Below are 24,947 nucleotides of genomic sequence, written 5' to 3'. Positions count from 1 at the left end.
AGCCAGCTGAATTCAGAGGGTCGCTGTCGTTATCCTTCATAACTCCCCTGTTTCTTCAGCTGCTACCAAATGAAGAAAAGGCCTTGCCGTCAGCCGGGGGATCCTCCAGGATCTGACAAGGCCCCCTGGTTTGTTCGGCCCCATGGAGTTACTAATTGAGTGGTTAATTGGAGAGGCATCGCTCTGATCAGCATGACCAACTTTCAGAGACTTCGGTGTCTGCCTTTCACTCCATGAGTGAAGCCCTCACCTCCAATGCTTGTCGCCTTGACAAACCACTACCAGCCTCCACTGCCCCCAACCTGTTATTGGTGGACCAGCCCCTTCTACCTTCCTTTGCTGCGAACTTTCATGACACCGGACAGGGTTCCCCACTGGAATCACACCATCCAGGCCTTTCCTTGCCGGAGCAGCACCCCGTGGAACTCAGCATAGCTCCCAACAAGGTACAGCTCTGTCACCGACTGGGCATCTGGCATGGTCCTCAGATGCTGACGAGGCTGATTCCTTCGGCGCCTGCACCCCGTCTGAAGGTCACCTCCGTCTACCTCAGCGGGACATGATTCGAATGTTCAGCCTTCCATCAGCTGCTTCCTGGAGAGAGACACCAGTCATTGCTCATTTAAACAACATACAAGAGGTCTAGAATCTTCCGGGTTAATTTTTCCAGAACTCACACTTGACAGCTCCTGCATGGAAATATTTATGTGCCTTGCCAAAGCCAAGCAATGGTGTGCTCTTCCTAACCGAGCAGTGGCATTCTATCATTTCCTGTAGGAAGATTTCAAGAACTTCGTACCAGTCCCAGATATTCCCGATGCAGCCCACGACAAGATAAGTACTGATTTGGCAAAAATCATCCTCCAGGTTGGCTTTCCGGGATGAGGATAAGGCCCTACTAGACTCTACGTTTGCAAAACTTGACAAGGCCTCCCACTTCGGGCTTTGGTGTACTGCCTTCCTACTCCTATCAGAGTACATAGCTCATGCATGTGGGGAAGACTCCCCAGTCTCCACAGACTTTTTGGCCCTAGTTCTTCTTGGCCTTGATGAAGACTCAACAGTACATTGGAACACATTTGAATATCCTGCCTGGCGACCTCAACTAGGAGATCCAGTGCCTTGGCCACTATGCACATTCCTCATGAGACATTAAGTCTCGCCTTGAGCAGCTTCTGCTTTTTGGGGAAGATCTTTTTGCCGGCAGACTTGCCAACATGCTGGAGACCGAGGCTAAGTGAATATTCCCTCAGGTTGACAAGCACCCTGCCATCCGAGCTGATTCTGCAGCCGACTCCTTTTCCTTGCAACAAGAACCAACACCTAGCACTGGAGTCAGAGAGAGACTCATTTCTTCTAAAACAGACCATTCTTCATGTTCAACCCAGCCAAATCAGAACCAGGTTCATATCAACGTTCTTCCTCTTGCCAAGAAGGAACCAGGCAAATGGCATCCCATCACTAACTTCAACCATTGAACATGTTCATCCACCCCAAGAAGTTTCATATGGAAACCATTTTGATGGTTACACAATACCTTTGGTTCCATCCTGGGCCTCATCAAATGATCTTCACTATGCTTACCTTCATGTTCCCACTCACGAATGGGACCACAAGTTCCTCCACTGCATGTACGAAGGGAGAGCATACGAGTTCCAGGCCCTTGCATTTGCCTGTCAACTTCGCCCAGAGTCTTCACGCGTATTGCCAAGACTGTAGCGGCTTATCTACACCAGCTGGACGTTGTGATTTTTCAGTATCTGGATGTGTGGGCCAAACGAGAGACGAGGCCATAGTCACACCTCACCTCACCTGCGACCTCACTTATCATCTCGGCTTTCTCATCAATCTAGAGAAGCCGAACCTGATACCATCCAAGCTTCTGACCTATCTGGGGGCAATTCTTGATCTCTGCATGAAGGGCATGATTACTCTGACGACCGTCCGAATCGTCAATCCTCAAAACTGCATTTTTCTATCACCATCTCCTCCCACCCTTGCTTGAATCCATCTCCTTGGCTGGTGGACCTCGTGCCATGGTGCAGATGCCACATGAGCCGAACCTGAGGTAGTTATATCAACCAATGTGTTATCCCTTGGATGGGGGTCTCCCTTAATCCACATCAAGCATCAGGGAACTGGGACACTGAGTTCCAAAGAAGTCACATCAATGTCCTGGAACTGCAGGCCGTTTTCATACCCCTGCATCACTTTCTCATGCACATCAAAGGGAAAAATGTCCTGGTCTGTTAGGACAAGTCCACAGTGGTAGCATTCATCAATCATCAAGGTGATACACTCTCCCCCTGGCTGTGCGTTCTGACTTGGGTGACCCTCCACTGGTCAATCGATCACTCGATCAATGTGCAAGCAATCCACATTGTGGGGCCCGACAACACAGTTGAAGATGCCCTGTCCCGTGGCATGATTCATTTGACATGATTCGTTTTGCACCAGGACACCTCACCCACTAGGCTGGGCTACAGATGCCTTGCAGATTGATTGGACTGGGCTGCTGGCGTACACCTTTCCCCCATCGCTATGATACCATGGGTCATCTCCAAAATAGAGTGTGAACACTGTCGAATTATGCTAATTGCTCCTTTCTGGCCATTTCCGCCATGGTTCCCCAGGCTGACCAGCTCCTGGTGCACCAGCCATTCGTCCTCCCGACAAGACCGGACATTCTCTACCAACCAAAGTCAGGGATTCTCCATCTGGCACCAGAAAACCTTCATCAAATGTGCTGGACTTTGTCCAAGATGATCCCTCTGCTTGGCAGGACTTTCTGGCGACACAGCGGCCATGGCTACATTGGGACGACCCTCTTTGATCCACAAGGTGTTCGACAACAGAGTACGGCATTTCACTATGTGGTGCGACAAACATGCTGTGGGTCCAACCGATGCTCCTTCAGGTACTGTTGCAGATTTTTCATGTACCTTTTCAATTCTGGTCTGCAAGTCTCCACTATCCGCAACTATAGATCAGCCCTGGCTGTCATAAATTCCGGCTTCTGGGATGGGTCCACTATTTCCGACAACACTAACCTTCAACATCTCCTGCGTAGTATGTTTATTGAACGCCTGTGTATAAGCGTCTGGTCATGTCGTGGGACTTATGCAAAGTTCTACAGATGCTCTCTACTGCCCCCTTCGAACCTCTCGGTAGCAAAACTGTGATATATGTCAGTGTTAAACTGGCTTTCCTTCTGGCCATGGTCATGTCCAGAAAGGGTTGTGAACTTTAAGCCCTGTCCATCACTGAGGGACATCTATGATGGGAGCCTGACAGTGTCTACCTCAGTGCACCCATTGGCTTTCTGACCAAAATCCAGACGCCATCTTTTGATCCACCAGACATTTTTGTACCAATGATTGCTTCGCATATGGGAGATGATGCGGACAAACTCTGGTGCCTGGTCCTTATGCTGAAGTAGTATCTGGCCAAAACCAAGAACTTGAGAGCTACAGTTTCCCAACTATTTATTACTTCTAGGAAACCACACCGCCCAGCAGCAAGAGACACCATAGCCAACTGGATAGTCACAGGTATTAAATTTGCCAGCCTGACTGGCCATATCACCCTGATAACCAGTGTCATCAACATATGAAGTAAGAGCTGTATCTACGTCTTGGTCTTACTTCTGGGATTTCCATTGCAGGCATCTGTAAGACTGCATGCTGGAAGTTTTCCTCCACAGTCACTTCATGCTACCTAAGAGATGTCTTGAACAACAACTCCGCACATGGCAAGACAATCCTACTGTCAGCAGTGCAAGGTCATAAGGTCTACCTATAGACTAAACGGAGGGACAATCAGCTTGAAGAACCCTTTCTGGTGGGTTTGGTTTTTATTACCTCTTAATGCATACATTTGGTACCATATCTAGTGCATACTTTTTGCTCATGGCTAACACCTTTATGTCGTAGCCAGCCCCTCCCAGATCGGTGCCACTTGTAGTGACAATATGGGTTGGTAGAACACTGTGGACTCCTTCCCCACATTGAGTGTAGGACGAGTCTACTAGAGAATACCTACCCAAATAGTCCTCTCCCACCAATCCTCCCCACTCTGGCTCCGACCTTTTGAGCCACTTTCCAAAAGAAGGATGATCATGGCGGCAAGACTTCATTGCATTGTGGGAGGTCAGGGAACGTGCATTACGGGTGACCGAATCTTTTCAGCGAAATATAATAGGCACATTTGAAATTTGCATATGTAGTGACTGTTTTGGTAGGTATTCGCTTGTAGAACTGACTTACACTTACTGTGAGACAGGACTTACACTTAATGTGGGAGAGGAAATCTGGACCATTTTCCTATATGGCGCTGTTCACAATTTGCAGACACTGTTAACCACATTGCACCAGGGGCATTTATGAATGGTGATTCTGCTGGGACGAGACGTTTTTCAGTTTTTTCTGTTTTCAAAATTCTTTACAAATTCATATCTTCATTTATTGGACACTTACACCCACACAAAGGACTGTCTGGTTTCCACTCTAGTCTGACAGACAACATCTGTTGACGCTGGAGTATTTCAGCCAGGCCTTCTGCCTTGCAAAAAGAGCCCAGATTGTGCGGTGTTATGTAATTTTCTTTTGTTCATGAAACCGGCACAGCGCACTGCTGACCCCCTTTCAATAGGGGCCAGATTAGCATGCAGCAGTACTATGTGGCTAATTGCTGCAGTCGTGGAGTGCTTTTGTCCATGATGGTAATCCACTCGTACTGAATGCCCCAAACAGTGGTATACTGTTTCCAAATTTGCTGGATTATCTCCACTGTTGACAGTGAAAAAAATGTTGGTTATTGCCAGCAGCTTAGTCAGTCTTTTGTTATGAGTATGGCCTTTTGTTACAAGGCCCAATTCCCTTTGTCCGATTTCAGAGACCCCGGCTATGCATATAATGAATATGTGTCCAAAACTGGGCTCCCCTGCAGGAAGTGGTTAAAAGCTTTCGTGATTTAGTTTTGCAGATTATGAAAAGCTACTAAATTCTTTCTTTGGTAATGTTTATATAAAATGTGACTCTCTCACAAGTCTGACTCATGCTTGTGAAGTGGGTGTCTGATAGGTTGGACACAAGATTGTCATAGCGTCCATGTTGGATGAGAGGAGAGAGCTTCATTCCAATATAACTATAGAGGTCGCTATTTGCGTGTGTTAATACAATACGGTACAACAAAAAGGGGACCAATTTCGGGGCAGATTCGGGTGTAACAGTGAGTAACAGGCCGGGCAGTTTCGGGCACAACAGGGGTTTAAGGGTTCAATAACATCTTTGGAGAGGTTGTATATTTGTACTTTACATGTTTTTTCTGTCAGAGTTTTGCAGGTTTGTCATATGTTTGTCAGTTGCAAAAGTAATGTATTGTTTCATATACATGCATTTTTGACACAGAATGCATCATAAACACTATGCCAATACAATGAATAGAGACAAGCAGTAAATCACTAATCATAAATGCATTGAATGTAAACAAATAAATCACAAATGAAATGTGGTTTTAAAGTGATTTTCATTTGTAGATTTTAATTAGAATGTATTTATGCTAAATGCATGTACTTGATTCATTGAATGTTTCACATCATAATGCTAATTCCACAATTTGACAACATTCTTATCCACACAGTCATTGGTAGCTTTAGCTCAAAATGCCATGTTCTCACCCTTTCACCGCTTCCTTTTTTTAAAATTTTTTGTTTTCTGTTGCACAGTGAATCTAAAGAAGTGTGCTCGGAGGATATGAGAAGGTAGCTTAAAAATGCCTTGCACTAACACTTTCTGCTTGTGGTTTGCAGTTGCACTCATGGCACAAGTTCCAAGCTGTGCTTATTAACACCTTTCTGATTTTGGTAAAACCTTTTAAGTTTGCCAGATATCGTGTGTCACTTCTACACACAATTATACTGCAGGCTGTGAGATCTTTTTTTTCAATACAATGTGTAGAATCCAATCCCAAGTAGCTGTTCCTAATTGTATGTACATGTACATCAGATTGTGTCATAGGGACTTTGAATAGTTTGAACAAACAAGACAACAGAATGCATGAATGGCCGTGTGGTTTTCCTTGTCCAACTCTTTGTTTTTTTGTTTGCTGGCTGCATCTGTACATTTTTGGTACGATTGACTAGATATGGCGTGAACTGTTGTTATAATTCTTTTGTTGACCAGGTTCAGTATTTTAGTTTCAGCTCATTTAATGAGGCAATGTTATTTTGATTTGATAGCTTTTTTATTCTGTTAGAATTAAATGAGAATATTAATATTCAAATAAACCTGAGTATTAAACTAACATGCACTTTTCATCTATGCACATTGCCCACTAACCATCTGGTTGTTTTCTTCTTCTTGTAATAGTTTCCTTATCCAGCAAAGATTTTATGGTTTGTGATTATAATCCTCCTGTTTTTGTAATTTTTGTCCTTTATTGGTTATTTAACAGTTCCACAAGAACAGGTAAATGCAGGCAGGTACATTGGAGAAACTGGTACCATTTAATGGTCATTGATGAGAGATTTCTTTCCTGTTGAATTACACCACTATAAATGCAGGCTGAAAACAGTCTTTGTCACTGTCAATGTTAGGTAAACCTATTGAACACGATGGTATTTCAGAATATAGAAGGTCTCTTATAAATGGTTATATCTATTATTCTATGCATCTGTGGAACATTTGAAAATTGTTGACCACTTTGACATGCAACATGGCATTTACAGGCAAGGAATAACATGACATCCAAGGTAAAGTAAATGTGACCATGTGTCCCTGAAGTGGTACAAAGCTTGTCCAACATAACAGTAGTCAACAATTGCTTTACCTGGTGTAATGTAATCATGTGCTTGGTAGCATTGGAGTGAAGTAAAGTTAAGGACTTGATATACTGCTTTTTGAATAAAAAACAAATTATTTGGGGAAGTATTCCGTATTTCCTTGTGGTAAGTATCCCTTCAAAAATCTTTTTTAACAGTTTGTATTATCTTGTGAGGATGTTGTCAAAGTCAGAATAAACTAATAATTAAAAAAAAATCTTTGAAAATCTTAAAGTCAGCAGTATCATGATGCAGAATACATCACTGTGCTCTTGTTTGATAAATCTACTTATATTGAAAACCCCACAGCCCTCAATTTACCTTCTTTAATTTCTTTAGCTTTTTTCCACATTAGAAGACATTTCTGCACTGCATTTATATATAAGATTTACTTTTGTTTATTCACTGTCAAATTCCAGCCTGTTCTTTGGAGATTATCTGTCAGCAAGTGAGGATGAGAAGCTGTATGATGAGATTACTGATGTAGAGGCACTTAGAGAGGTAACTGTAGGCAATGCATAAAAAGCATTGAAAGCATCCTGTGCCAAGTTTAAGATCCTTTCTTGATTCCCCAGCATCAATTTATTCTGGCCCGACCTGGCCCAAATGTCAATAAAATATATTTATTCCTAAACCCAAAATACCCACCACAGACCTGATGAGAATATGGCATTTTATTCCGATGAGCCAGCCTAGGTCTTGCCAGTCTTGGCGAAATATTTCCAGCTGTGGGGAAAGTCACCTGACCTAAACCTAAACTATCTGCCTTGGCCCTTGAGTTTGATGAGCAATCTAAGGTCCAGGGGTTAGGGGGCGGTTTGGTAGAAATATACCACAGGGTAGTAATTGATTTAGTAACCCGGTCGACTGACACAACAATGAGCATGTACGTGCACCAGGTATTACTGGCAAGATCAAATAAACTTATTTAATATACTTTTCTTTAGCTGATATAACCATTACTTGCACACACTTGGAATTTACTTATTTTATTTAAGAGTTACAAAAGAATATAAACACAGAATACAATTACAAGAGAACACTTAAGTAATCTGCACTCCACATTCTGTGAAGTGCCGTCAATCCGCAATCTGCACTCTGCAAGTTATTACCTGTATCCGCAATCCGCACTCCTCACTCGGGTGACTGCACCCAAGATAGTGGCAGATTGCTAGTGCTAATTAACTCAACCAAGCTAACGGGTGACCCGGGGCATCTGCCAACACTCCGGCTGTCCAGTCTTTCACCGCTATCCTAGACAGCGACCTACGGATGACCCTTGACAACTCTGCCCACAGTTCTACCCACACAGTATTGTTCTAGCCATGGTCCTTTCTGACCAATGCTAAGAACAGTACACAATAAGTCAACTGCTGCGGCTACATTATGGTTACTTAAGTAACTAACTGCGTAGATGGCGGAACCAGTACCTGAATTGCTCGCAGACTCGCGGTGGTAGTGCACACAAAAGGAGCACATAGCGCTGTTCACTCACCAAACCAGTCATCCAGACTGACTACAGCGCACACGGCATGGCATTTTTCAGACACAACATAAACTTGTACCAGTCCCGTGCTAGGCTGCCTTAAAAATGTACATTTACATGGGGAATTATGCACAGATTAACACTAATGTACGCAGGTACCAATACAGTGGTCTCACACATTCTCTGTGCCTATACAAAGGTAAGAATGATGTCATCTTCAACTGAAACCTAAACTTGTGAAAGCCATTTTGTCACAATAATCAACCTGGCCTGGACTGATCCACTAGTTTCAGACGTGACAGTAATAATGTCAACTTTTAGAAACTATGTTTCAGTATTCAGAAACCAAAATTAACGTTTTGCTCATGAACTTTGTATTTGCCATGGGCACTGTCAAAGTGCTTAAAAGACAACTTTTTGCTCGGCATTGTCAGCTATGTCAGTATTGGCAGTTATTAATTAAGTTTTTATAAAATTCCTGAAATGTTGTAATCACTGGAATTTAACACATCATTGGTGTCAATGACCATTGATTTCTTACTTTACATATACCCAGCCTGTGGTAGACATTTTGAAATTGCCATCCAAAGTCTAACAGGCGAGCTTATGCCACCGTTTAGCATACTCTCATGATGACTTATTACGTGTAACAAGTGTGTGCTGAGAGACTTGACATTAAGTTGATCATTGGTTGCATTTTGTTCAGTGTTTACTTTATACATACATGTTGTCTCCTATTTGAGAAATTGTCTGTTACACAACTTTGACATCAGTGCCAGCTATTTTGACATATGGGCTATATTGTGATTGTGATTAGTGATTTTATGAAATACAAACTTCAAAGAAGTTTGTGAAATATTTTTTCTGCAATACACTTTACGTGATCTGTTGAATGTAACAATCCAATCCGACCCAATCCAAACTATTTGCAACCCAACCCAAGTCAACTCTCCCAAATAAGCCCCAACCTGACCTGTAAACATCTTAGAAAACATGCCCTTATCGTAGTATCGATCTGGGTCAGCCCAGTATCAGATATTGAGGTACGCTGCAAGACACTAATGCTGATCATAATTGAGAATTTTTTCAAGTCTTGGGCACCCTATGAATCCCTCTGAGTTTAGATTCATGGTCATTTAGACAATACTATGTGGTTCCATTTTTATTACAATAATAACAACTTTGATTAAAGCTTTCTTTGATATTTTGTGCCAACAGTCCATTGAGAAGTACCTTGAAGAATATAATTTGATGAGCAAAGCTCCCATGGATCTGGTCATGTTTCAGTTCGCTATTGAGCATATATCTAGAATCAGTAGGGTCCTGAAACAGCCCAATGGCCATGCTCTACTAGTAGGTGAGTTATCAGATGTAGGTAAATATCAAATCCGATATTTTCCTCCCTCCACCCCTTGTCAGTTTCCATTTAATTTTTTTTGTTTGAAAAAGTCTAGGATTTGTTAATGCTGGTGTTCTTGTATAAGATACGATTTCTACTTTCCCTACAGAGATATTGTTAGTTCAGGTGCAAAAAGCATACAAGCTTGTTTGTCAGAACAAGCCTTTTGAGGAAGTTATGGAAGCCACTTTGAAACAGTCAGTATTCACGACGGACTATGATCCATTATGTCACTTCTGAGTTAAGAACTGCTCTGAATAGGTAAAACATGTAATTTATTCTGAATTGCCTCTTGTAGGTATTGGGGGCAGTGGCCGCCAGAGCGCAGCAAGGCTAGCTGCCTTCATTGCTGTCTATGATCTGTTTTCCATTGAGATCACCAAAAATTACACAATAGCTGACTGGAAGGATGACCTCAGGCGATTACTGCGAAAGACTGGGGATGAAGGAGCATCTATGGTCTTCCTGTTTGGAGATCACCAGATCAAGGTATTGACATAGTCTGTTTGTGAGGACTTGTCCCTTCTAAAGCCCACTGCACACCTTCCTGATCTGACCAGTTGAGAAGACCATTGTAAGTGGAGCCGATCGTGTGTGTGCTGACCACACAGCAGGTGACTTGATGAAATCAAAACAGATCTGATGTTAAGGAAAGGTGTGCAAATAACATTCCAATGCCACTTGGCATGATATCTATATTAACCTATTGGATTCAGGGAGAAAGCCACCTTAAAGACAGGAAATGCATAGGCCACCTTTCAAAAGGATCAGGTGTGATTTTACAGAGGTGGAGTGACTTTCCCACAAGGGTGCCACAGAAGACATTTTCAAATGGAAACAATTTTGAAGTTATATATGGGATGCCAGAATTTGACATCATTAAACCACTGTTTATTGCCATTTTTCTACATAACGCTGCCAAGAAATCAAGAGCAAGCAGTTCTGTGCTGAGTGTAATTCTTCTTCTCTTACTAGGATGAGTCTTTCCTTGAGGATATCAACATGATCCTGAATACTGGAGACATTCCTAACCTCTTTGAGAATGAAGACAGGCTGGAGATAATTGAGAAGGTAACAATAGTCATCCAGCTGTCAACTCAAAACCATCAGGGGAAACTGACCTGTTACACCAAGTACAGTGAAAGTCACAGCTTCAAATCTTGCTTCAGTTTTCCTTATACAATTGAAATTTGTTTGAGCATTTTTAATTAACTCTCAATAACGACAGTTTGTGTGTCATGTCCATGGGAATTGGTGGTTCAAATACTCCATTAGATACTGCTCCTATTGTTAATGGATAGCTTTTTCTCTTTCCCACATGTATATCTTTCAGATGCAGCAACTTACCGTTGCTGAGAATGAAAAGATTGAGATCACGCCACTCAACATGTACAATAAGTTTGTGGAGAGGATCAGGCGCAACCTTCATGTGGTACTGGCCTTCAGCCCCATTGGAGATGCTTTCAGAAATCGCATCCGCATGTTCCCATCTCTTATTAACTGTTGTACCATCGACTGGTTTAAGGTACAATATGATGAGTAGGTTGTCAGCACCTGCACTGACAGTACCTGTGCAGCTTAACATTTTTTTCTTACATTTACCATTATTCCAACACTGTAGCCAGTGATGTTATGTGTTTGGTCTAGTTGGTATGTGTAATTCCCTTTTTTTTCAGGTTAGTGAGAGGATGGGGCCATACCTGAGAGCCATCTGTTAGTTTACTGAAAACTCCTGACTCAGACTCACATGTAGTCCATTTTCTGCTACAGCAGCGCTGTATTTTTGAACATAAAAACCAAAATATGCGCTTTCATTATTAGACCAACAGCTTGTCACATAAAGAAAAAAAGTGCCAACATCCCCTGTGACCTGACTGGGTGCATTTAATTATTACCTTGTAAGGATTCCATCAACTGCTTAAGAACCAATTGACAAGAGGGCATGCATCCAAACCTGTTCAAGAGAGAGTAATAAAGGCTGCATTGAAAGAGCAGTGATATTTTGGCCTACTTGTTTGAATTTCTAATAAAGGCAGAAAACTAGAGCGAAACTCAAAGCTCACACCAGAGATAGAGATGAGGGTTGAGAAGTGGCCCTAGATTGCCTTGACGTGTGTTCTATATTAACTTGTCATAAGTTGGTATGGTTTGCCATGGAATGACTAAATATCCAATGTTTTGCTGCTGCAGGCCTGGCCAGAAGATGCCTTAGAGATGGTTGCTCATAAATTCCTGGACGATATTGAGATGTCTGACAAGGTGCAAGCTGAGACAGTGGTTATGTGTAAACATTTTCATGAGAGTGTTAGAGCCATGTCAGACATGTGAGTGTACCTACTTAATACTCTTCTCTGTTTCTCCGTCAAGGCTCCGCAGCTTTTCATAAGGCTATTCCCATGCAAATATTGAAACATTTTGAGGAGTCAGTGGATAAAGAATCCTTTAAACCACAAGGTGTTTATTTATTTATTTAGTAACCGTTTCCAACAACAAGAAAATTGCCACTTACAGGAAAGGTACAAAAACTAGAAATTGAAATACAAGACAATAAATATTTATATGTACATTTAAAAATTCAGGGAATATAGCCTAAAAGGTGTAGCAGTGGTATGGTATTCTAGAGATTTCAGGCTGTAGAATTCAGACTTTAATTTGTTTGGTGGCAGTTTGATTGAAATTAATGAAATGAATCATATGCCACAGGTAAAATTTAAAACAAATCCCAGTTTAATAACTACAGATGTATGACCATTAACCACTGGCCATTACTCCCTGTCACAATTGTCCTGGATGCAGTTTATGTGGACCCAAATTACCAACTTTTGAAATGACAAACTACTACAAAGTTGACCTTTACTAATGCTGACCCTTGGTGGTCAGTTGTTTAAGATTTTGTGACATTTCTTACTACGTCATTGCTATATGAAAACTCTGAGACTACTGGTATGTCACTGAGTGTTATTTACTATAATGCCCAGCCGTCGCCCACGGCTGCTTAAGGGCTCAACACATACTCAACCTCCAGGCACTGGTTCATGTTTCACACTCAGTGTGTACAAACTCAATGGAAATCACTCTCAAATATGGGGACTTGAGCAGCACTACATACAGAATTGGCATGTTTTAGTGTTTTCTGTGTTTCAACCCTGGAAATTTCTGCATGTCATCCAGCATGAAATGATCAATTGATTCTGATTCAGACCCTTGCTGAGGCAAAGATAGCCTGGTCCTAAGATTTGATAGAATCTTACTGGATTTAGAATCTTATCTTTAATTCTCTTCAGGCAAACTTGAATGCTCAATTCTGATTGGTCGACTTATGGCAACAAACAGTGTGATATGTATTGCATGGTTCATATCAAACTCTGTGTATTGTGCTGTTCTAAGTCAACACATTAAGCTATTTTTACGCTAGAAGCAAAATGCACAACTGCAAAAATTACTTTAAATTCTAAGGTGGTGGCATTGCATGCATAGGCCCCTATAAGATCTTTACTGTACATTAAGTTTGCTTCAAGATAAATTTGTTATCATGCTCGTGCTTGTGGAACACAGAATAATGTAGGGCATCTGTGTCCCATATACCACTCAGCCTACAACCTCGTGGTATACACAGGACACAGAAGCACTACATTATTCTGTGTTCCACTTGCACTTGTGTGATAACCAATAAAGAGCTGAGGTTATTGTATACCCTTAGTAATGAGGTCGTGCCAAGTCCCCGCTTGCAGCCTTGTGTATACTAATGGCCCAAATGGAATACAGATATCCAGACATGCAGTAGCTTTAATGAATGATCATATGAGATCATCATACCTCTGTCTCAGATACTCTCTGTTCATTGGTCCAGAATGATCACATGACAGGACGATATATCCGCATATCACACTCACTGTTGGACATCTCATTTTGCCGGTAGCAAATACACGCACAGGAGACAGAAGAGCTTCAGGAAGTTCTAGAACAACTGTCGTCGCTCATTTACTCAGTTTTGCGTGGTACCCATGATATGTTTTGTGCATAGGTTACAAGGGCAATCAGTCAATGGTCACACTCATATAATGGACTCGTTCTTGTCCCCACAGCATATAAGGTAATGCAGTGACCAGACTGCATGACGTGAACTGGTACTAACTAGTACCTGCACTACTTTCACGTTGGAAAGTGAGGGAACAGTGCATTTGTAGACAATATCGTTTACGTCTGTTTTGTTAATTATACAGTTTTACAGCAGGCCTATCGTCTTCTGAACTTCCAAAAATTCAGAGCTTGTTTCTTTGGATAAATTCCTTAAGGCAGGTATGACAATACAATTGTTGACTGCTGTGATGTGGGATATAACGTTTTGAACACCTTCGGGCACACATAGCGCCCTTGGCTTCACCTCGGAATGTGGTGCGGCCCTTTAATGTTCAAAACATCATATCCCTCATCACAGCAGTCAATAATTGTTAATTATCAGATATGGAGGCAAACTGAAAGTTTTGTCTCATTCATCTTGTGTCTTCTTATTCCTTTCAAGGTTTTTCTCCGTTTTGAGGAGACGGAACTATGTTACACCCACATCATACTTGGAATTGATCAAGACTTTCAAGAATCTGCTCAATAGAAAACGAATGGAAATCATGACACTCAGAAACCGATATATGGTGGGACTTGAGAAGCTAGACTTTGCCTCTTCGCAGGTGAGTTACAGAATGTGTGTTTTTAAAGGTAGATAGATTATATATTATGTATCTGTTGAAGCTGCTAATCTGTTGAAGAAGCAGGTAACAGTAAATTCAAACTTGAGACAGCATATGTTGTTTTGCAAAGCATTTTGTTTGGATTAGAAAACACGCCCATTTTAAAAATAAAACTTATTAACAGTTTTTTTATTTGCTGTTTGAAATGTATTTTGGTGCCTTTTGGTTTAATAGTAATGCAAATGTCAGTATTCATGAGCAAAGCTGTAAAAACCTCATTGTTGCAAAGTTCAGAACACTGCTGAATTTTTTGCAGGTTTTCTAGGTTGGAAGGTCTTGATTGTTTTGATGTATACATTAGGAAAGATCTGATAGCCCTTCAGAGGTGTAATTCCAAGCTAGTGAAAAGGGGGGGAGACAGGGTGTAACCCCATTTGCTTTGCCATTGAAATTCAAAGTGAAGGGGGAGGGGCTTGATATAATATCTATGTAAAATGTATGTAAACTGATGCCTGTACATGCCTTAACCACAGAACCGGTACATTTAAATTTTCTGTAAATTTTGTTCTTCAGTGCTATTTAATTCATTTTAGCTTTTAGAAAGTTAAAAAATAACCTTAAGATTTGTACTTTCTGTTTCTCTAAAAATGTGGGGGGGGGAGGAGGTGATCAAATGGCCGTCCTCCTATTCAAAATTGGGAGGGGTATATGTTCTCCCCATCTCCCCTCCTATGGAATTTATGCCCTTAATAGGCTATTCACTTTGTAGAATCTGTTTCATCTGCAGAGCACTTTATCTATTCTTTCTGTCCCCTTCCTTCAGATCTCTGTGATGCAGGAAGAGCTGACAGCACTTCAGCCCCAGTTGATCCAGAATCGTAAAGAGACCCAGGAGTTGATAGAGATCATCAAGAAAGAAACAGAAGAGGTAGATGAGAAGAGGAAGGTAGTGGCAGCTGACGAGGCTATTGCTAATGCTGCAGCAGAAGAAGCTAAATCAATCAAGGTACACACTCTTCTGTGACTACTGCTACTTTTCTTTTCTCTAACTAGGTGTCAGCACTTTTGTAATAAGAATGTTACTGTGAATATATCAAAATGCAATGTTGTTTCTCCTATCTTGCTTACAAAACCATGTGTGGTGGTATCTTATCTATCGCTATTATTTGATGGATAGGTAGAGTTCAAACTTGATTAGCTTTGGCTTCTCACGGTTCTGTTTTCTCTGGAAAGAAGCCATGAGTGATGGTTCCATGCCTGAGGACACACATGTCAGTCTCACCTTGGCTTCAATCTATCCCATAGTTTTCAAGTTGCCCATTTCATTCTGCCTAAGGTGAATCACACCACGATTTCTGCAAAGTTATGCCAAAATCTATTCCCCTGTAATGTGAAAAATTCAGAGGTACGAAATTAGGGGCCATGCAAAGTTTTCAACATTTTCATGGTTGTACAAGGTGTATGAAGAGGGGAGGGGGTCATAGGCCGCATATGACTTCTTGGGTTCTGTAAAATGTTGATTTTTAGTAGTATTCTCATGATAGGTAAAATGTGAAAAATCAAGAAAAAGCAAGCATTACTTGTAATCATCAGTTGCACACTGAGAGCCGGCTCTGATAGAGAGTAAATCTGCAAGGTTCGCATGCATTGTGCATGTAGGCCCACATGTACTTTCAGGCGTACCAGCGCAGTGGTGTGGCCTGGTATGAATACACACCACATTGATATTGGGTGCGGGCATTTTTCGGTGCACCTCGAAGTGAAGGCCTCCTGTATAAATAGCATACTTGAACCATGCTATCGTTGTGCTGTGATTGGCTGCTCATGAAATATCAATATTCACGTGTCACTGAGACTCTTGTTAGCCATTCCTGCGTTAGCAGAAGGAGTGACTAACACTCTCCACAATAACGTGTGGTAGCATGCATTTCACCATAAATTTGCATCTTGAAATATGGTTAGTAAATTTTCACTTTCTTTCATAGAAGGCTTTGTGACAACTAGTGTGGGGCAAGGTTGTACAGTCTTGCATTATTGAGCGGCTTTTACATGCTCTGTTTTGTACGAGATTTCTTGGAGATTTAAACGGTTTTGGATATAAACTGAGCAAAATGTCTCTACAACACAAGTGTATAAATTGTCCAAAGAAGTTCTGATTGGATTCAAACTTTGATGAGATCAATCCTCAAGTTACAAATCCACGGAAATTGAAGTGGATGGAATACACGGTATAGACGGACAGGCAACTTCAAATCAAAGTATTATTGCTTGATATGTTGAATTGTAGGCAGACTGTGAGAAGAATCTGGAGATAGCTATCCCAGCTTTGAATGCAGCAATCAAGGCACTAGATACCCTGAAACAACCAGACATCACCATTGTTAAGGCCATGCAGAATCCTCCACAGGGAATCAAACTCGTCATGGAGGCTATATGCATCATGAAGGTTACTTGTGATTTGTTATATTGTTTTGAAAGGCTGTTTGGTTTCTCTCTGTAGTTTGCGACTGAACATGTATACATGTTGATCATGAAGTCACTAAGTGATGTGATCTGTAACTTGTGGTGTTTTGTTAATAGTAATCAAGCTGCAGCCTGTGCCAGCAATGGGTTATTTTTGTTGAGCAAAAAGCCTAAGAAATTTCTCTTCTTTACTTTATCCTGGCTTACTGATATTTTTCAGAATCATTAGTTGCTTTTAAAAATCGTTATATATTAATTTCTATTAAATTCATCCTTAATGTATGTAGAATGTCAAGCCAGAGAAGAAAACAAACGATCAGGGTAAAATCTACGAGGAATACTGGCCAGCAGCTAAAAAGGTTTGTGTTGTCAGTTCATAGAACAGAATCAGTGTCGATTAATGCATAGAACTACAGGGCTGAAGTGAGAATTATATCTCTCTGGCCATAAAAGTTGTTTGGATTTGTCTTGACTATAAACACGACAAAATTACATTCCTTTAAATTGGCAACTATGTCATTCATTGTAGTTTTATTATTGAGCTTGCATTTTGATGAAAACCCATGTATTTAATCTTATGTTACCCATATTTGTATATATTATTTTCCCCTTCTTTATTCCACTGTGTTCTGGGAATAATTTGTCCTAGGTTCTCCTTACACTTGACCACTGAATATTTCCTTCATAGTTGTTAGTTCTTATAGTCTACGGTGCTCTACCTACCAAAACAGTCACTACATTTGCAAATTTCCCATGTGCCTGTTATTATTCTTTGAAAAGATTTGATCATCCGTGGTGCACTCTGACTTCCCACAAAGCAAGGCAGTCTTGTTGCCATGTTTGCCTTTCTTTTCTCAGCGCTGTAATGTAATGGACGTGTCTTTTTAGTCATCTTCGATTTAACAGGTTTCCATTTTGCTACACGGTTCTGTGTCATTTTGATCATCCATCCTTCCTTTCTGAAGTATTACCTTAATTTTCACCTTTTGGTTGGTAGTGGTTTTTGGGTGCATTTCGTGTTCTTTTCTTCTTTTTTTGTTCGTGCACCCTGGAGGTGTTTACTGTCGGTACTACAAGGTTTGTTCCAACTACATCCTGGAGACGACGCGGCTAAACTTTGGTGCCCTGTTTGTGTCCTGAAGGGGTACCTGACTAAAACGATAGTATGAGAGGGACAATAACCCTGTGGCTTGTCACCATCACAAGACCACTTTGTCCAGTGGCATCAGTCACTATTGCCCACTGGACAGCTTCGTCCATTAGATTTGCTAATCCAGTCTGGTGGTCAAGCTTTGATGAATGTAGTCAGCCCTACGTCAGGTTCATGACGTGAGAGCAGTATCTGCATCGTGAACTTACTCTCGAGATGTTTCCAGTGCAGACATCTGCAAAGCTGCATTTTGGAAGTCTCCCTCTACCTTCACCCCCTACTACTTTGGGGACGTCCTTCAGAGCAACACTGCAAATGGCATTGGTAAAATCCTACTGTCCGCAATGCAGAGGTCAAAGGAACCTCCTGTAGGATGGACGACGAGTCATCATGAAGTTCATTTGCTATTACTTAAATTTATACACTTTTCCTTGTTTATATGAGAATGTGTATTCTTGGCATTACATGTGTCATTGCCAATCCCCTACCTAGACCGGTGCTACTCTGCATATGTAGTGACTGTTTGGGTAAGTAGAGCACTATAGACTCTCCCCCCACATTAACTGTTTGGGTCGGGTCTACCAGAGAATACCTACCCAAACAGTCCTCTCCTGCCTGTCCTCCCCACTCTGGCTCTGACATTTTTTAGTTGCTATTTATCTTTAATCTTTTCAGCAAGTAATAACAGACACATGGGAAATTCGCATATGTAGTGACTGTTTGGGTCGGTATTCCCTAGTAGACCCAACCCACACTGAATGTGGGGAAGGATTTCCTAAGGCAAGATTTTGGGAGGAAATCTTTTATTGTATTTATTGTACTTATACCTCCATTTCTGCCTAGATGTTGGGAGACATGAAGTTCCTGGAATCTCTCAAAGATTATGACAAGGACAACATCCCAGCTCCGATAATGAAGAAGATCCGAGACAACTATATCCCCAACCCAGATTTTGACCCAGCCACCATTCGCAAAGTTTCTTCTGCCTGTGAAGGCCTATGTAGTTGGGTTAGGGCCATTGAGGTGTATGACAGGGTGGCCAAGGTCTGTACAATATTACTGTACTTCACAATTTGCACACATTTTAAAAGTCTTTTTTTCCTCTGAGAACTTCTGGATTTCTGTAATCCCACTTAAGGACCACAGCTATAATAGGTAGTTTCAGTGTCTCTTTTTTATGTAGTGCTGTAAATGTTAAGTAGTCAAACTGGCACTTTTTTGTTTTTGCTGAAAATCTATAGATGCAATTGCATGTGAGAAGAGTTGTGGAAGTTTATATGCTATGTTGTATTATTTATATCACTTAAAAATCTCTGACTGCTGGGCATGTAGTTACAGAGTGTTACATCTTTTCACTTAAATATATTTGAATCATATTTTAGTTTTAAAAGTCCTACATTTTACTCTGTTGTTGCAAAAATTTGTCAACTTTTTGCAGTTACATACTGCTTGCTAAATTGTGCTCATATATTTTAATTTGAACAGATTGTAGCTCCAAAAAGAGCACGGCTGAATGATGCTGAATCCCAGCTAGGTGACCAGATGAGAATGTTAAATGAGAAACGAGCTGTGCTAAAAGAAATTACTGACAAGCTGCAAGGTTTAAATGACAAACTTGACAAGAGAAACACCGAAAAGAAGGTTGGATATCATATACATCATTGCTTATTAACTTCAGGTTACTTTGTTTCTGTATTAATCATGATGAACTTTGTTTTTACTCATTTGTATTGAGTCCTTTGATGTACAATGCCTAATTCAGTGTCTTTTGTGTTTTCTCTTTTCCAGCAACTTGAAGACAACATAGAGCTGACAAGACTGAAACTGATCCGAGCTGAGAAACTGATCTCAGGCCTTGGAGGAGAGAGAGATAGATGGATGCAGGTACAGTCTCCTGCCAAGTAAAGTCTGACCAACAGCTTTATGACCCCATCCCCGTAGAAAAAACTTCTTAATTTGTAATTCTGTTTTCAAACAGTTGATTCATCCGTGGAATGGAAATATTTTAAATGCAGTGACAATTGATGCCTTACAATGAAAGGAAAACAATAAAAAAAACCAAAATTTCAAAGAAATGCAAGATATGAAAATGGTGTTTGAAAACTACATCAGTCATAAGGAGATGTTGGAAAGGCTGTGTGAACATGTCCCCAATTCAAAAAAGGTTACCAGCTTGTCATAGTAGAAAAAAGGATGCCAAACACTTGAGCTGTTAAGCAATTGATATTTCTGTTTTTTGCACGATTACAGATTCCTCAATGTGTGAAACATTATTTGTTTCATTGTTTTTCCTTAGCAAGCCGAGGAGTTGGGTGAAACCTTCACTAATATCGTTGGAGATGTTCTTATATCGGCTGGTGTTGTTGCCTACCTTGGAATCTTTACTCTGTCATTCAGACAGGTCAGACGTTGTAGTGTTTGGTGGTCATATACTTTCACACATTCTTCCTTTTATAGATGTTGAGTGAGGTAGTATAATTAAAGGAAGGGGTTTTTCAATTTCAGTTTTATTTTTGATGTGTGATTTTGCAGTCATGATAAATTGTGTTCAATTTCATATTTCATTTAACCTTTCTTGGGGGAAAAAGGACTCATTTTCAAGGACATTTTATTGTACGATTGTCAGATTAAACTATGAGAAGAAAAATACCTTCTTTGCATTGTTTTATAGTTGGATTATCAAATTAGAGGTCCAAATTGTTAACAGTCTAATCTTCCATGGTCACGTGTCTTTAAGGAATTTTCTGTAAGAGCATGAAAAAATCTTAACACTGTGGATTTTAATGTTGAATTATCTGCAGGAATGCTTGAAAGATTGGTACGCACTGTGTAAAGAAAAAGAAATCCCTGTGTCTGATGTGTTCTCACTGTCAGCAACCCTTGGAGATCCTGTCAAGATTAGGGACTGGCAGTTGGCTGGACTTCCTGTTGACAAGTAAGAAAGCATCTGAGTTTTTTAATAACTGTTTAATTATAAACTTCACTTTTTCTCTTAAAGCCTCTAGATGTTTGTTTCAAACATTTTAGTCAGTCTTTTAGGTAATGTAGTAAATCATTCTAATTGGTCGATTGCTTCTTGATGGGAGAAAAATGGCAGCAACAGTACAAAGTTTTCATTCTGAAGAATGTACAGCAAGACAGGAGTATGCCACGGTAAGAGTATGGCAGTCATACTTTCAAATGCCCACTCCCAAAAACCAGGTGCTGATATTTTGGATCAATATAATGTAATACTCCATAAATCAACACGAATTCAAGAACTAATGTCACATCCTAACTCTTCTGTTTCTCCCAACCCCCTCGCTCTCTGTAGTTTTTCCACAGACAATGCCCTAATCGTGACCAATGCCAACCGTTGGCCCCTGATGATTGATCCCCAGGGTCAGGCCAACAAGTGGGTCAAGAACATGGAGAAACCAAACAAGTTACAAGTTATAAAACTCTCGGACCCCAACTATACCCGTACCCTGGAAAACTGTATACAGGTAAACCTGTATTTGACTGATGAAGTAGCGTGGAACTGCATACACATGCTTATTTCATTTCCTGTTGTTTGTTCCCAGTTTCTGTTTACAGCATACGGGTAGCTAGTACAATTCATTGGCTCAGTGCTACAAGATCATTATAGTAAAAATGTAATCTCTGAAACTACTCTTTGGGCCTTACCCTGAGCACAAAAGAAATATTTTATTGAAACAGACTCCTTTTTTATTTGTAAAACTAGTTTTTGGTTTTAAATATTTAAATGAATCTTCTTGCCCAAATTCATGTTTAAAACAATATTCATAAATACCGTAGACAATTTTTGTGTCCTAGAGCCCATAACATGACCGTGCACAGGTATTATCATTTGATAATGCTTACTGTGATTCGATAATGCCCCTGCTTAAAAATGCACTGACACCCGGATATAAGAGAGTTAATCCATTCCTATTGGTGGAGAGTCTTTGTTTGCTGTGGCATGCAGAAATCGCCACACATGCACCAAGTCCATATAAGGAGGTTCTTTTGGACTACTTACACAAGGAATATACAATAAAATTGACTGGGGTGCTCGGGAAAATGAAAGTAAATTTTGAACAAAATCCTTGCAAAGTTGTTGTATATTGACTTTGTTTGACTCTGACTAAATGTGAAATTTTACGAATGGGGATAAATGTGTGCTTGGTTGGGCTTAAACTGACGTTTAAAGAGCAACCCCAACGCTGGAAGAAAATAAGAAATCTGGTCATAGTGTGTTTACTTGGATCCCATTATAGACATCTACGCCAAGTAAACCTGGATTCAGCAATATTTTGGTTTAAAAACTCACTTTTGAGACCTGTTTATGCCGAGCGCCTTTTGTGAAAGGAGCGTGTCATCATCGCTTCATTTACATCTCATGAACATGGCTTTTCCAGGCTTTTGTCCACCTAGCACTGTGGAAATGGTTCTCTGGCCCGTGCATGTACGCACTTAGCCAGCGCGGTCACGTCAATGCACATAAGTACATGTAGTATAGTAACATGTGTGTAGTTATAGTTCACTGTCCGAAGTTCGTTCTATAGTAGCTGAAAGGCTCGAGATATTCTCCCAAAAAATGGCCGAAAGCAACAACGCTTGGGAGGAGCATAGTATTGATGAAGAAGTGATGAACTCATCACCAGAACAAGAAGAATCCGAGGACGATGAAGAGTACGAAGTCCTTACTGCTTTGAACCCATCATGCTACCGGAGTTCCAACGTGATCCCGATCAGGCTGACGATGGGGCCACCGCTGGTGAACGAGGCATTGAAGGAGACCAAGATTGGTTGATAAATGTGACTTGCTAAGTTCAGAGTGAAGGACAGATGTTTTTAATGTTTTTGTGTTGTTATTTTATTGCAAAAAAAGTGTCAAGCTAGGCCATGCAGCTCAGACGTGCAGGCCTTTGTACAAAACCATACTTACGAAACCAGGTCCTGCAAGGTCATGATGTTTTTCATTTCCCCGGCTGTGCGTAATTAAAAAAGCATTTCTGCGTGGCGCCACCAAAGGTACAAATGGGGACAGTTTTTGAAAAACCCGCAGAATTGGTCCATTTTTTTTATCACATTTTTCCTATTTATTCAGAAGTCACAGTGCCACTTTACATATATAACTGTTACTTAGATACCATGTGAGTATATTAAACTGTATTCCCCATTTTTTTCTCTGCCGTTGGGGTTGCTCTTTAAGACGGAATTAGAAGAATGAATGCTGATAATGCCTGTGCCTGCGGCTCAGATATTTGTCATGTCTATTCTCCTGAGCAGGTCTCTAATGCATGTTTAGGATTGCCAAGCATATATTTATTCCTTTATTTTTCAGTAAGGACCTTTTAGCACTGACATGACAAATTACTTGGCACTAGAAATTACTTAAAATAATGTGTCATTTGTGAAAGCTTTGATTCTTATGTGAGCCTGGTCAGATGTGGAACATTCAACAAGGAAACTTCTGACAGGCAGAACCACTGTCAGTGCTAGGTCCTTTTCCTCTCATAAAATTCTCCCAAATTGTTACAATCACTTCAAGCTTACGTGTTTTAAGTATTTTAAGTGTTACTCATAGGAAGCCTGAAGAAATTTCTAATTTTATAATCTGGAAAACATTTCTTTTTGTGGTAACTTCCACATTTCATGTTACCTGCACGTAGTTTGGCCAGCCATGTCTTCTGGAGAATGTAGGAGAGGAGTTGGATCCCATTCTTGAACCACTGCTTCTCAAGCAAACATTCAAGCAGGTACGATGCCCTCCAACTTGGGTCTAGTTAGATTCATGGTGGCACTTATATACTTTTATCAGTTTTCTAGAACTAGAAACTCTTTAGTAGGACTTAACCATGTTCAGTAAAGTAAAAAAAAAAGATGAACAGGCAAGGAAACCATTTAAGCAGTCCTGTCTTGAGCTCAGCTCTCCCATAGAGAACAATCTTGTCCATTTTTTTATTTTCTAAGGTCTGCGTTGTTTCTATGCTGCAGTTATGCATTGTTTGTGTTCTTTGTCAGAATGGTCTTGACTACCTGCGTCTTGGAGATAATGTAATTGAATTCAGCAAAGACTTCAAGTTCTACATCACCACTAGGCTTCGCAACCCTCACTACCTGCCCGAAGTGTCTGTTAAGGTGAGGCTGGATTGTCATTCTGATGTGCAACATCTTATCCCCCAAACTAAAAAAGTTTTCTGTTTGTGATTTTAAAAAGACAAAAATTTTAAAATGACACCGCTGTTGTCCCGAAAGAATCCTTCTTTGATATCTATTAAATTAGTTTAATTCATCAGAGGGGATTAGTAAATCAATTTTTTTAGCCTTTTGATCTTTCCAGGACATTTTTTTCCTGTGCTGGCTTCCATTACCACGTTAACTTTGTTTTTTTGGGGTTTTTGGTAAGGAGCAAACACTCTAGATTAGCTCAAGGTCACAAGTTTTCTAGTTCATTACTGTGGTTGTATAGTATTCTGAAAACACTACTGTAGCAACAGGAACAGTTTAAATGTGTTGTCTTGTATTTAAGTTTTAGTATTTACTCCATGTAGGTGACTCTGCTCAACTTCATGATCACCCCTTTGGGATTGGAGGACCAGCTTTTGGGCCTGGTAGCAGCACGGGAGAAGCCTGAGCTAGAAGAGAAGAAGAACCAGCTTATCATTGAAGGGGCTCACAACCGCAAGCTGCTTAAGGAAATTGAAGATAAGATCCTGGAGGTGTTGTCTTCCTCTGAAGGGAACATCCTGGAGGATGAGACAGCTATTGAGATCTTGTCCTCCAGCAAGGTGCTATCCAAGGAGATTTCAGAGAAGCAGGAGGTTGCTAGTCGGACTGAGAAGGATATCGATGAGACAAGGGATGGATACAAACCCGTAAGTACAGACAGCCAGACTTAACCCTGCTCCCTAAAAAATAATGTTAAGGTAGGCTGGTTCAATCCTTAATCCAAATTA

At 40.7% G+C, this 24,947-nt stretch overlaps 1 protein-coding gene across 14 annotated transcripts in view; it reads left to right on the top strand.

Annotated features, from left to right (window-relative positions):
• The window catches only part of LOC110983937 (dynein axonemal heavy chain 3-like), a 187,943-nt gene that overhangs the window by 121,291 nt on the left and 41,705 nt on the right, over window positions 1–24,947 (top strand). For 12 of the 14 annotated variants that reach the window (XM_087136025.1, XM_087136035.1, XM_087136030.1 and 9 more), the window contains 20 exons: window positions 5,726–5,761; window positions 7,240–7,321; window positions 9,525–9,663; window positions 10,004–10,194; window positions 10,681–10,776; window positions 11,039–11,230; window positions 11,896–12,029; window positions 14,228–14,390; window positions 15,214–15,396; window positions 16,678–16,836; window positions 17,141–17,212; window positions 18,847–19,047; window positions 19,489–19,644; window positions 19,792–19,887; window positions 20,300–20,404; window positions 20,805–20,938; window positions 21,317–21,488; window positions 23,661–23,747; window positions 24,013–24,129; window positions 24,543–24,866. In XM_087136025.1, coding sequence (XP_086992151.1) covers window positions 5,726–5,761; window positions 7,240–7,321; window positions 9,525–9,663; window positions 10,004–10,194; window positions 10,681–10,776; window positions 11,039–11,230; window positions 11,896–12,029; window positions 14,228–14,390; window positions 15,214–15,396; window positions 16,678–16,836; window positions 17,141–17,212; window positions 18,847–19,047; window positions 19,489–19,644; window positions 19,792–19,887; window positions 20,300–20,404; window positions 20,805–20,938; window positions 21,317–21,488; window positions 23,661–23,747; window positions 24,013–24,129; window positions 24,543–24,866 — 2,839 coding nt within the window. The remainder of the gene's footprint in view (window positions 1–5,725; window positions 5,762–7,239; window positions 7,322–9,524; window positions 9,664–10,003; window positions 10,195–10,680; window positions 10,777–11,038; window positions 11,231–11,895; window positions 12,030–14,227; window positions 14,391–15,213; window positions 15,397–16,677; window positions 16,837–17,140; window positions 17,213–18,846; window positions 19,048–19,488; window positions 19,645–19,791; window positions 19,888–20,299; window positions 20,405–20,804; window positions 20,939–21,316; window positions 21,489–23,660; window positions 23,748–24,012; window positions 24,130–24,542; window positions 24,867–24,947) is intronic. The other 2 variants (XM_087136037.1, XM_087136029.1) reach the window with 1 other exon arrangement.

Source organism: Acanthaster planci, linkage group LG04 (genome assembly GCF_054643075.1).
Source record: "Acanthaster planci isolate LZ-2023a linkage group LG04, COTS_SCS, whole genome shotgun sequence".
In the NCBI taxonomy this organism is placed as follows: Eukaryota; Metazoa; Echinodermata; class Asteroidea; order Valvatida; family Acanthasteridae; genus Acanthaster; species Acanthaster planci.
Note: the sequence above shows the minus strand (reverse complement) of the source record. Positions and strands in the feature narration are given on the sequence as shown.